The sequence below is a fragment of the Anomaloglossus baeobatrachus genome, chromosome 1 (assembly GCF_048569485.1).
Source record: "Anomaloglossus baeobatrachus isolate aAnoBae1 chromosome 1, aAnoBae1.hap1, whole genome shotgun sequence".
NCBI classification, from domain to species: domain Eukaryota; kingdom Metazoa; phylum Chordata; class Amphibia; order Anura; family Aromobatidae; genus Anomaloglossus; species Anomaloglossus baeobatrachus.
The window spans coordinates 480,681,404-480,695,218 of record NC_134353.1 but is presented as its reverse complement, the minus strand read 5'-3'; the positions used below and the strand labels follow the sequence as shown (position 1 = coordinate 480,695,218).

Sequence of the window (13,815 nt, the reverse complement as noted above, 5' to 3'; positions counted from 1 at the left end):
CAAAAAGGGAAGGTTTACAAATGTACAAGACTTCAGCCCTAAAGGGGTAGTAAGAAACTATGTCCATTTAACTCTAAATGGCTATTTATTGGAATAATCTAATATACTTTAGTTAAAATTTCCCCATCATTACCTCACTACTCCAGGCAAGTTGTTTTTCTTCTTTCATTAACTATGTGTGATGACGCTTTGTTTGAGAATCCCCAGTGCATGCTGGGATACTCCAACAAGAATAACAGGGCAGAGGCTACAGTCACCGCCGTAGCCTCTGCCCCCTCCCCTGAAATGAAGCCTCATCAGTGACGTCTGTTTCAGGGGCTGGTCTGGTCCCTGCTCTATTGAGCATGCATCAGTTGTTAATTCCGATGTATGCTCAGTAGGGATTTGTTTGCAACGCACAGTGACAGTGCACTCCCTCGCTGGCTCTAATAAGGAGTAAAGAGTGGGCAAGAGAGCATGCACATTGTAAAGAGAAAACCAGGCAAGTAAGGGCCAGCACTGCCCCCAAAAGACGACATTTTTGGGAGCAAGGCTATTTTCTTCTTCAGTGTCTTCTCTTGTTGGCTCTGATGACGAGTAAGGAGTCAGCAAGAGTGTGCGCATTCTAAAGAGAAAACTTGGCAAGCAGGGACAAGCACTGCCCCCAAAAGAGACGTCATTTTTGGGGGCAAGACTATTTTCTGCTTGCAATGTTCTCTTCTCATAATGCACACTGACAGTGCGCTCTCTTATTGGCTCTGTGTAACACCTGCCTGGCTCAACAGACTCAGATGGGATGTAACGGACAGGCTAGAGGGAAGCCACTCACAAAGCAAGACCCCCAGAACCCTGCAACCCTTTAACCCCTATACAGGGATTTGGAATTACACAGGGCCCGGGAGATCACTACCTGTGAAAGACTGCAGTCCGATGAGAGTAGTCGTCAGGCAGGGTCAAACCAGGAATTGCAGAACAGGGACAGAATCGGCAGGCAAGGACATAGTCAGGAAATCAGGCTAAGGTCAGAAGCAGAGATGGCAGCGTGACACAAAAACAGCAGGCAGGAGAGTAGTCAGGAAACACGCAGAAGTCAGCACACAGGAATCACAAAACAGAATAGGGCGGATTGGGAGCCAGGAAATCAGAACTATCTCTGGCAGAGGTCAGCAGACAGGAGGGGGAATAAGAAGGGTGTGGTGTCTTCCCATTGGCTGTAGCTGAACGCTGGCAACTTCAGCTGGAAGACACACGCCACCCACAGTCAGCCAGTGGTACTGCAGATCCCAAGCTAACCCAGCCCAGTGGATGATCGGAGCCTGCGCCCACCGATGCCGCTGGCATCGACTCCTCTCCCATCACCAGCACCATCCACGGCAGGAACACGGCGTCGCCTGGCGATCGGAGCAGAAGTCGCTGGAGCGAACTCTGGTGGTGACGTAATACTCTGATGACGAGTAAGGAGTCAGCAAGAGTGTGTGCACATTGTAAAGAGAAAACCTGGCAAGCAGGGACAAGCACTGCCCCCAAAAGAGATGTCTGTCACTATTGGAGGCAGGGCGGGTTTCTGCTCACAGTGTTCGCTCTCACAATGCGCACTGACAGTGCGCTCTATCGCTGGCTCGTGACTTATCATTAAATCCGGCAATGGAGTGCATGGTCACTGTTCATTAAAAAGGAATATTGCATAGTGATGTCTTGTTTCCTGAAACTACAGGAAGTTAAAAAAAAGTCTAAAGAAATAGGTCCAGTGGCCAATGTGGGGTTGTGAGATTCCTAATTTGTATTTTTAATAAAGATTGTGAAATGGGGAAAAAAAAGCACAAACTGTAGTTTGTAAATGTCCACGTCCCCTGAATTAAATAAGAATTGCTTATACTCATTGACAGCACTAACACCTTTCCAGTGAGGGGCCCAGCCAATCAGCGTCTCAATGACTGACTGTGGCGGTCATGTAACATGATAAAGTCAGTGGATGGGAGACAGAGATCGTTGGCTCAGCGCTGGTGCAGGAGGTGAGGGAGCTCTGCCCTTACATTATGCTGTGCTCAGATTAGGTGGCAAACACTGGTGACAGGTTCCCTTTACATAGAGAAAACTATACATGTGTGGTATCAATCTACTCGCACTGATCTGCAGAATCATATTTCAACACATTGTGTTGTTCAAAAGTACAACTTATCCCGCAAACAACAAGCCCTCACATGGCTATATCAACGGAAAAATAAAAAGTTATGGCTCTTGGAATAACAGCAGGAAAAAAACAAAAGCACAAAAATGAAAAATCACCAGGGCTGAGTGGACCCGGACTAAAAAAGTCCAGATCCGCGCGGTTTCAACGTTGCCCGGGTGCCGAATCCAGGCCCGGGATTCTGGGTGTTTGATCCGGCACTCGAGAAAATAAAAAAAAAAAAGGAAAAATAAAGAAAATAAGAATGACGTGAGCTCTTGATGCTTACTGAGGCTCCTGCGCAGCTATACTCTGCTCCCGCTGCCTCCCTGTGCCACTCATTTGATATGCACGGCTTTCCCTGCCCACCAGCCGGCCTGGCCTCTGTGATTGGTTGCAGTCAGACACGCCCCCAGCCTGTGTGACGCATCTCCCTGCATCCAGTCACTGCTCATCGCGGCTCATTCATTCTGCACTTCTCTATAGCCGCTCGCTGTGAGGTTCAGATGTAGCAGAGCTGAATCGCTGTGGGATCTCGTGTGGATTACTTCGGACCTGCAGGGTGTTGGGGGTTAATAAAGTAGCGGCAGAGAGTGGCTACTTTGTATTTTATTCCAAATAAAGAATTTTTTTGGTGTGTTTATTTACTTTCACTTACAGGATTAGTGATGGTGGGTGTCTCAGACTCCTGCCATCATTAATCTAGGGCTTAGTAGCAGCTGTGCGCTGTTATTAACCACTTATTACCCCTGCATCAGGGCATTCAGGAAGAGCTGGTAAAGCGTTGGGCTTGTCACATCTAAAAGAGGCGGCAATTCAGGGTGGCTGGAGGCTGATATTTTAGGCTGAACCCCCCCAGCCTGAGAATACAGCGCCAGCTGTCAGGCTTTATCTTGGCTGGGTATGAAAATTGGGGGGACTGCATATTGTTTTTTTTTAATTATTAATTTAAATTAAAAAGAAAATAAAAACCCACATCCGGTTCCTCTTAGGCCTGAGTCATAATTTCAAGGGACTTGCACGAGTCTCGCATCGCATTACCCAGGACAGCTGCACACATGTAGTTCTATGCAGCGGCATGCTCGTGTCTGGAGAGTGTCAGACTCGTGAGAGTCCCTCACAAGTGAGACTTTGGCCTTACGGTGCACTCACAAGAACCGTATGGCTCGCAGGAGTATCGGATCGCATCACCCAGCAGCCGCACACTCTCCAGACATGAGCGTCTTGGCTGCATAGAAATACATGCAGATGCACGCTCCTGTCAGGAGAGTGTGCGGCTGTGCTGGGTGATGCGATGTGAGACTCGCGCAAGTGTGTGACTCCAGCCTTATTTTGATACACTGCCATGGTAATGCCGGAAAGTTGGAGGCCGCAGCCGTGGGCTTTATCTGTGCTGGTATCAGAATACGGGGACCCTGCGCCGGTTGTTTTATTTACTCATTTATTTTTATACCACCATACTGACCCGCATACACTTGCGCTGCCCACCCTGGCGCCTATGATTGGTTGCAGTCAGGTCACACGCTGCCACTCAGGGTGGGGACGCATCTAACTGCAACCAATTACACGCACCGGTGGGTGGGAAAGCAGTGAATATTCAATGAGGGTTAATTGTCGGCTCTGGAAGTGAATGTGTGACCTGGACGCAGCTTGCCGCCATGATTGGGGTTTGGTGAGTACACCATGCGTGCTCCTACCCCCACTACCAATGTTTTTAATCTCCAGATTCTGGCTCCCATAGACGTATATGGGCACCAGATTCTTGATTGGATCCGATGTTTTTTAAAGATTCAGCAGGGACCCGCCGGTCCTGGTTTTCTGCGAGTTCGACCAGCTCTAAAAATCGCCCTTTCTTTAAAGGGTTAAATAGAGAAAAAAAACCATATAACCAAATCTGGTATGGTCGTAGTCGCACGGACATGAAAAATAGAATTGCCAGGTCATTTATTTTTCTTGTAAGTACATTATGTATAAAGCACAAAGGCCAGCAGCACACGCCAGTGATCAGCAGTGTGCTCATAGTGACGTCAGAGCCGCCATCATACGGTGTGCACATGACGTCATACGCAGACCTGGCTCCCAGTCCGTCCCGGCCCCTGTGCCCGCTCTTACCCGAACAACAGCAGGTCCCCGATCATCCTGCCACAAAAGCAGCCAGCTCACCGGGTCACACACTTCCGCCTTCCGGAAGACGAGCGCAGCCAATCAGCGTTCAGCCGCGCGGTCCCTCAGACGTGTAATGTGACGTCATGGTCTCCACAGAAATGGCGGCATCCGTCGGAAGGAGGCAATTCTGCGCTGTACTGTTCCATTTGTGGCCGTTAGAGGGCAGTATGGGGTAAAGAAATCCTGCCAGAGACAGGTCTGAAAACTAGTGCGCGCAGCAGCCAATCAGATCACTGCTTTCTGTTCTAACGCGTTGGAGAAAGTGCCAGTGGGTGGAGGAATCGGATTGGTTGCGGTGCAGTTGCTGAGTCGGCGCCCATGTTGTTACCCGGTTCACTAGTGTCCATGTGCAGTGGTCACCTGAAGGGCGATACCAGGCGCAGGCTGAGGACAAGGGTGGCGCCATTTCTATGGGGAAAAGCTAACCTTTTCCTTCCATTTTCCAGAGCCATAACATTTTATTTTCCGCAATCTAGCTGAAGGCTTGTTTTTTACCAGATTCAAGTTAGTCTGCAGTTAGACGTTAGCTATTAGATATTCATTCATCTATGGTGCACCAACTGTTTTAAAACCAACTGATCATACATAATTTTTATTTTGATCAAGGTGCCTGGTCCACAAGTGCTCAAAATGAATGTCTCAAGGTTTCTGTATGAATTTGAAATTCTAAGATATATAATACTATATACACGCGTAATCAAACGTACTCAATCGTCCATACGTTTAATTTGAAAAGAGGTACCCTGGACAACAAGTACTCAAAATGAACATCTCAATGTCCTGAATAATATTTGCTAAAAAAATTATCAAGTCTATGTGTAGTTCAGAAGTTATTCACGTAAATCTGTGTTATATAATGCTATACACGTGTAATCAAACGTACTCAATCGTCCATACGTTTAATTTGAAAAGAGGTACCCTGGACCACAAGTCCTCAAAATGAACATCTCAATGTCCTGAATAATATTTGATAGAAAAATTATCACGTCTATGTGTAGTTTAGAAGTTATTCACGTAAATCAGTGTTACATAACGCTATACGCGCATAATGAAACGTAAACAATCGTACATAAGTTTAATTTTAAAAGAGGTACCCTGGACCCCAAGTACTCAAAATGAACATCTCAATGTCCTGAATAATATTTGATAGAAAAATTATCAAGTCTATGTGTAGTTTAGAAGTTATTTACGTGAATCTATGTTATATTATGCTATACGCGCAGAATCAAACGTACTCAATCGTCCATACGATTAATTTGAAAAGAGGTATCCTGGATCACAAGTACTCAAAATGAACATCTCAATGTCCTGAATAATATTTGATAGAAAAATTATCACGTCTATGTGTAGTTTAGAAGTTATTCACGTAAATCTATGTTATATAACGCTATACACATGTAATCAAACGTACTCAATCGTCCATACGATTAATTTGAAAAGAGGTACCCTGGACCACAAGTACTCAAAATGAACATCTTAATGTCCTGAATAATATTTGCTAAAAAAATTATCAAGTCTATGTGTAGTTTAGAAGTTATTCACGTAAATCTGTGTTACATAACGCTATACGCGCATAATGAAACGATGCTGAAGTTGGTTTCTTATTCGTCCAGTTTCTTATTCGGGGCTGAAGTTGGTTTCTTATTCGTCAGTTTCTTATTCGGCAATTTAGTTTTTTCAGTTTTTTATGCATTTATCAACAAAAATAACACATCACAATAATAAAATACAATGCACTGATGTGCCCTAATATACATACACTCAAACTCCGCTGTGAAAAATATAAAACTGGCAAAAAAATGGGCATCAAAGTGGGCACCAAAGTATGTTAGTGAAAGGGTTAAATTGCTTTGGGCCACTGATCTAACACCACAAGTGCATATCTAGTGATGCCCCTAATCAAACTCAAGTGACTCCAGCCTGGCCCAAAGGGGTTATGGGCATCAAAACTGGCATCAAACTGGGCACACAACCAATTTTCACAGATTTGAATAAGTAACTGGTGTTTTTGAGGGGTTAAATAGCTTTGGGCCTCTAATCTCACACCACACTTACATACCTAGTGATGCCACACATCAAATTCAGATCACTTCAGCCTGGCCCAAACAGGTTCTGGGCATCAGAACTGGCATTAAAGTGGACAAATGGCCAATTTTCACAGATTTGAATAAGTAACTGGTGTTTTTGAGTGGTTAAATGGCTTTGGGCCACTGATATCACACCACAGTTACATACCTAGTGATGCCACACATCAAATTCAGATCACTCCAGCCTGGCCCAAACAGGTTCTGGGCATCAGAACTGGCATCAAAGTGGGCACACAGCCAATTTTAACAGATCTGAATAAGTAACTGGTGTTTTTGAGGGGTTAAATGGCTTTGGGCCACTGATCTCACAACACATTTACATACCTAGTGATGCCACACATTAAATTCAGATCACACCAGCCTGGCCCAAACAGGTTCTGGGCATCAGAACTGGCATCAAAGTGGGCAAAACTCACTTTTCAAAGATTTGAGTAAGTAACTGGTGTTTTTGAGGGGTTAAATGGCTTTGGGCCACTGATCTCACAACACATTCACATACCTAGTGGTACCACACATCAAATTCAGATCATCCCAGTCTGGCCCAAACAGGTTCTGGGCATCAGAACTGGCATCAAAGTGGGCAAATGGCCAGTTTTCACAGATTTGAATAAGTAACTGATGTTGTTGAGGGGTTAAATGGCTTTAGGCCACTGATCTCACAACACATTCACATACCTAGTGATGCCACACATCAATATCAGATCACTCCAGCCTGGCCCAAACAAGTTCTGGGCATCAGAACTGGCATCAAAGTGGGCAAATGGCCAGTTTTCAGAGATTTGAATAAGTAACTGATGTTTTTGAGGGGTTAAATGGCTTTGGGCCACTGATCTCACAACACATTCACATACCTAGTGATGCCACACATCAATATCAGATCAGTCCAGCCTGGCCCAAACAGGTTCTGGGCATCAGAACTGGCATCAAAGTGGCCAAATGGCCAATTTTCACAGATTTTAATAAGTAACTGGTGTTTTTGAGGGGTTAAATGGCTTTGGGACACTGATCTCACACCACATTTACATACCTAGTGATGCCAAACATCAAATTCAGATCACTCCAGCCTGGCCCAAACAGGTTCTGGGCATCAGAACTGGCATCAAAGTGGGCACACAGCCAATTTTCACAGATTTGAGTAAGTAACTAGTGTTTTTGAGGGGTTAAATGGCTTTGGGCCACTGATCTCACAACACATTTACATACCTAGTGATGCCACACATCAAATTCAGATCACTCCAGCCTGGCCCAAACAGGTTCTGGGCATCAGAACTGGCATCAAAGTGGGCAAAACCCACTTTTCAAAGATTTGAGTAAGTAACTGGTGTTTTTGAGGGGTTAAATGGCTTTGGGCAACTGATCTCACAACACATTCACATACCTAGTGGTACCACACATCAAATTCAGATCATCCCAGCCTGGCCCAAAAAGGTTCTGGGCATCAGAACTGGCATCAAAGTGGGCACACAGCCAATTTTCACAGATTTGAATAAGTAACTGGTGTTTTTGAGGGGTTGAGTGGCTTTGGGCCACTGATCTCACAACACATTCACATACCTAGTGATGCCACACATAACATTCAGATCACTCCAGCCTGGCCCAAACAGGTTCTGGGCATCAGAACTGGCATCAAATTGGGCACACAGCCAATTTTCACAGATTTGAATAAGTAACTGGTGTTTTTGAGGGGTTAAATGGCTTTGGGCCACTGATCTCACAACACATTCACATACCTAGTGATGCCACACATCAAATTCAGATCACTCCAGCCTGGCCCAAACAGACTGGAGTGATCTGAATTTGATGTGTGGCATCACTAGGTATGTAAACTTGTTGTGAGGTCAGTGGCCCAAAGCCATTTAACCCCTCAAAAACATCAGTTACTTATTCAAATCTGTGAAAACTGGCCATTTGCCCACTTTGATGCCAGTTATGATGCCCAGAACCTGTTTGGGCCAGGCTGCAGTGATCTGAATTTGATGTGTGGCATCACTAGGTATGTAACTGTGGTGTGATATCAGTGGCCCAAAGCCATTTAACCCCTCAAAAACACCAGTTACTTATTCAAATCTGTGAAAATTGGCCATTTGCCCACTTTAATGCCAGTTCTGATGCCCAGAACCTGTTTGGGCCAGGCTGGAGTATTCTGAATTTGATGTGTGACATCACTAGGTATGTAAGTGTGGTGTGAGATTAGTGGCCCAAAGCCATTTAACCCTTCAAAAACACCAGTTACTTATTCAAATCTGTGAAAATTGGCTGTGTGCCCAGTTTGATGCCAGTTTTGATGCCCAGAACCCCATTGGGCCAGGCTGGAGTCACTTGAGTTTGATTAGGGGCATCACTAGATATGCACTTGTGGTGTTAGATCAGTGGCCCAAAGCAATTTAACCCTTTCACTAACATACTTTGGTGCCCACTTTGATGCCCATTTTTTTGCCAGTTTTATATTTTTCACAGCGGAGTTTGAGTGTATGTATATTAGGGCACATCAGTGCATTGTATTTTATTATTGTGATGTGTTATTTTTGTTGATAAATGCATAAAAAACTGAAAAAACTAAATTACCGAATAAGAAACTGACGAATAAGAAACCAACTTCAGCCCCGAATAAGAAACTGGACGAATAAGAAACCAACTTCAGCATCGTTTCATTATGCGCGTAAAGCGTTATGTAACACAGATTTACGTGAATAACTTCTAAACTACACATAGACTTGATACATTTTCGGTCAAATATTATTCAGGACATTGTGATGTTCATTTTGAGCACTTGTGATCCAGGATACCTCTTTTCAAATTAAACGTATGGACGATTGAGTATGTTTGATTATGCGCGTATAGCATTATATAACACAGATTCACGTGAATAACTTCTAAACTACACATAGACTTGATAATTTTTTTAGCAAATATTATTCAGGACATTAAGATGTTCATTTTGAGTACTTGTGGTCCAGGGTACCTCTTTTCAAATTAATCGTATGGACGATTGAGTACGTTTGATTACACGTGAATAGCGTTATGTTACACAGATTTACGTGAATAACTTCTGAACTACACATAGACTTGATAATTTTTCTATCAAATATTATTCAGGACATTGAGATGTTTATTTTGAGCACTTGTGGTCCAGGGTACCTCTTTTCAAATTAAACGTATGGACGATTGAGTACGTTTGACTCTGCGCGTATAGCATTATATAACACAGATTCACGTGAATAACTTCTAAACTACACATAGACTTGATAATTTTTTTAGCAAATATTATTCAGGACATTAAGATGTTAATTTTGAGTACTTGTGGTCCAGGGTACCTCTTTTCAAATTAATCGTATGGACGATTGAGTACGTTTGATTACGCGTGTATAGAGTTATGTGACACAGATTTACGTGAATAACTTCTAAACTACACATAGACTTAATTATATTTTTGGCAAATTTTATTCAGGACATTGAGATGTTCATTTTGAGTACTTGGGGTCCAGGGTACCTCTTTTAAAATTAAACTTATGTACGATTGATTACGTTTCATTATGCGCGTATAGCGTTATGTAACACAGATTTACGTGATTAACTTCTAAACTACACATAGACTTGACAAATTTTCGGTCAAAAATTATTCAGGACATTGAGATGTTCATTTTGAGTACTTGTGGTCCAGGGTACCTCGTTTGAAATTAAACTTATGTACGATTAAGTGCGTTTGATTATGCGCGTATTGAATTATGTAACAGAGATTTACGTGAATAACTTCTAAACTACACATAGACTTTATAATTTTTCTATCAAATATTATTCAGGACATTGAGATGTTCATTTTGAGCACTTGTGGTCCAGGGTACCTCTTTTAAAATTAAACTTATGTACGATTGTTTACGTTTCATTATGCGCGTACAGCGTTATGTAACACAGATTTACGTGAATAACTTCTAAACTACACATAGACTTGATAAATTTTTGGTCAAATATTATTTAGGACATTGAGATGTTCATTTTGAGTACTTGTGGTCCAGGGTACCTCTTTTCAAATTAATCGTATGGACGATTGAGTACGTTTGATTACACGTGTATTGCGTTATATAACATAGATTTACGTGAATAACTTCTAAACTACACATAGACTTTATAATTTTTCTATCAAATATTATTCAGGACATTGAGATGTTCATTTTGAGCACTTGTGGTCCAGGGTACCTCTTTTAAAATTAAACTTATGTACGATTGATTACGATTCATTATGCGCGTATTGAATTATGTAACAGAGATTTACGTGAATAACTTTTAAACTACACATAGACTTGATAAATTTTTGGTCAAATATTATTCAGGACATTGAGATGTTCATTTTGAGTACTTGTGGTCCAGGGTACCTCTTTTCAAATTAATCGTATGGACGATTGAGTACGTTTGATTACACGTGTATTGCGTTATATAACATAGATTTACGTGAATAACTTCTAAACTACACATAGACTTTATAATTTTTCTATCAAATATTATTCAGGACATTGAGATGTTCATTTTGAGCACTTGTGGTCCAGGGTACCTCTTTTAAAATTAAACTTCTGTACGATTGTTTACGTTTCATTATGCGCGTACAGCGTTATGTAACACAGATTTACGTGAATAACTTCTAAACTACACATAGACTTGATACATTTTTGGTCAAATATTATTCAGGACATTGAGATGTTCATTTTGAGTACTTGTTGTCCAGGGTACCTCTTTTCAAATTAATCGTATGGACGATTGAGTACGTTTGATTACGCGTGTATATCGTAATATAACACAGATTTACGTGAATAACTTCTGAACTACACATGGACTTGATAATTTTTCTATGAAATATTATTCAGGACATTGAGATGTTCATTTTGAGTACTTGTTGTCCAGGGTACCTCTTTTGAAATTAAACTTATGTACGATTAAGTGCGTTTGATTATGCGCGTATTGAATTATGTAACAGAGATTTACGTGAATAACTTCTAAACTACACATAGACTTTATAATTTTTCTATCAAATATTATTCAGGACATTGAGATGTTCATTTTGAGCACTTGTGGTCCAGGGTACCTCTTTTAAAATTAAACTTATGTACGATTGTTTACGTTTCATTATGCGCGTACAGCGTTATGTAACACAGATTTACGTGAATAACTTCTAAACTACACATAGACTTGATAAATTTTTGGTCAAATATTATTCAGGACATTGAGATGTTCATTTTGAGTACTTGTGGTCCAGGGTACCTCTTTTCAAATTAATCGTATGGACGATTGAGTACGTTTGATTACACGTGTATTGCGTTATATAACATAGATTTACGTGAATAACTTCTAAACTACACATAGACTTTATAATTTTTCTATCAAATATTATTCAGGACATTGAGATGTTCATTTTGAGCACTTGTGGTCCAGGGTACCTCTTTTAAAATTAAACTTATGTACGATTGATTACGATTCATTATGCGCGTATAGCGTTATGTAACACAGATTTACGTGAATAACTTTTAAACTACACATAGACTTGATAAATTTTTGGTCAAATATTATTCAGGACATTGAGATGTTCATTTTGAGTACTTGTGGTCCAGGGTACCTCTTTTCAAATTAATCGTATGGACGATTGAGTACGTTTGATTACACGTGTATTGCGTTATATAACATAGATTTACGTGAATAACTTCTAAACTACACATAGACTTTATAATTTTTCTATCAAATATTATTCAGGACATTGAGATGTTCATTTTGAGCACTTGTGGTCCAGGGTACCTCTTTTAAAATTAAACTTCTGTACGATTGTTTACGTTTCATTATGCGCGTACAGCGTTATGTAACACAGATTTACGTGAATAACTTCTAAACTACACATAGACTTGATACATTTTTGGTCAAATATTATTCAGGACATTGAGATGTTCATTTTGAGTACTTGTTGTCCAGGGTACCTCTTTTCAAATTAATCGTATGGACGATTGAGTACGTTTGATTACGCGTGTATATCGTAATATAACACAGATTTACGTGAATAACTTCTGAACTACACATGGACTTGATAATTTTTCTATGAAATATTATTCAGGACATTGAGATGTTCATTTTGAGTACTTGTTGTCCAGGGTACCTCTTTTGAAATTAAACTTATGTACGATTAAGTGCGTTTGATTATGCGCGTATTGAATTATGTAACAGAGATTTACGTGAATAACTTCTTAACTACACATAGACTTGATCATTTTTTTAGCAAATATTATTCAGGACATTAAGATGTTCATTTTGAGTACTTGTGGTCCAGGGTACCTCTTTCCAAATTAATCGTATGGACGATTGAGTACGTTTGATTATGCGCGTATAGAGTTATGTAACACAGATTTACGTGAATAACTTCTGAACTACACATAGACTTGATACATTTTTGGTCAAATATTATTCAGGACATTGAGATGTTCATTTTTAGCACTTGTGGTCCAGGGTACCTCTTTTCAAATTAAACTTATATACGATTGATTACGTTTGATTATGCGCGTATAGAGTTATGTAACACAGATTTACGTGAATAACTTCTGAACTACACATAGACGTGATAAATTTTCGGTCAAATATTATTCAGGACATTGAGGGGTTCATTTTGAAAACTTGTGGTCCAGGGTACCTCTTTTCAAATTAATCGTATGGACGATTGAGTACGTTTGATTATGCGCGTATAGAGTTATGTAACACAGATTTGCGTGAATAACTTCTAAACTACACATAGACTTGATAATTTTTCTATGAAATATTATTCAGGACATTGAGATGTTCATTTTGAGCACTTGTGGTCCAGGGTACCTCTTTTCAAATTAATCGTATGGACGATTGAGTACGTTTGATTACGTGTGTATATCGTAATATAACACAGATTTACGTGAATAACTTCTGAACTACACATAGACTTGATAATTTTTCTATCAAATAGTATTCAGGACATTGAGATGTTCATTTTGAGTACTTGTTGTCCAGGGTACCTCTTTTGAAATTAAACTTATGTACGATTAAGCGCGTTTGATTATGCGCGTATTGAATTATGTAACAGAGATTTACGTGAATAACTTCTTAACTACACATAGACTTGATCATTTTTTTAGCAAATATTATTCAGAACATTAAGATGTTCATTTTGAGTACTTGTAGTCCAGGGTACCTCTTTTCAAATTAATCGTATGGACGATTGAGTACGTTTGATTACACGTGTATAGCGTTATATAACATAGATTTACATAAATAACTTCTAAACTACACATAGACTTTATAATTTTTCTATCAAATTTTATTCATGACATTGAGATGTTTATTTTGAGTACTTGTGGTCCAGGGTACCTCTTTTAAAATTAAACTTATGTACGATTGTTTACGTTTGATTATGCGCGTATA

At 40.5% G+C, this 13,815-nt stretch overlaps 1 protein-coding gene across 2 annotated transcripts in view; it reads right to left on the bottom strand.

The window, feature by feature from the left end:
• The window catches only part of SMIM7 (small integral membrane protein 7), a 30,042-nt gene extending 25,681 nt beyond the window's left edge, over window positions 1–4,361 (bottom strand). Inside the window, exon 1 of one of the 2 annotated variants that reach the window (XM_075338322.1) lies at window positions 4,259–4,361. In XM_075338322.1, coding sequence (XP_075194437.1) covers window positions 4,259–4,284 — 26 coding nt within the window. In that variant the 5' untranslated portion in view covers window positions 4,285–4,361. The remainder of the gene's footprint in view (window positions 1–4,258) is intronic. The other variant, XM_075338329.1, reaches the window with a different exon arrangement.
• Between the last annotated feature and the right edge of the window lie 9,454 nt (window positions 4,362–13,815).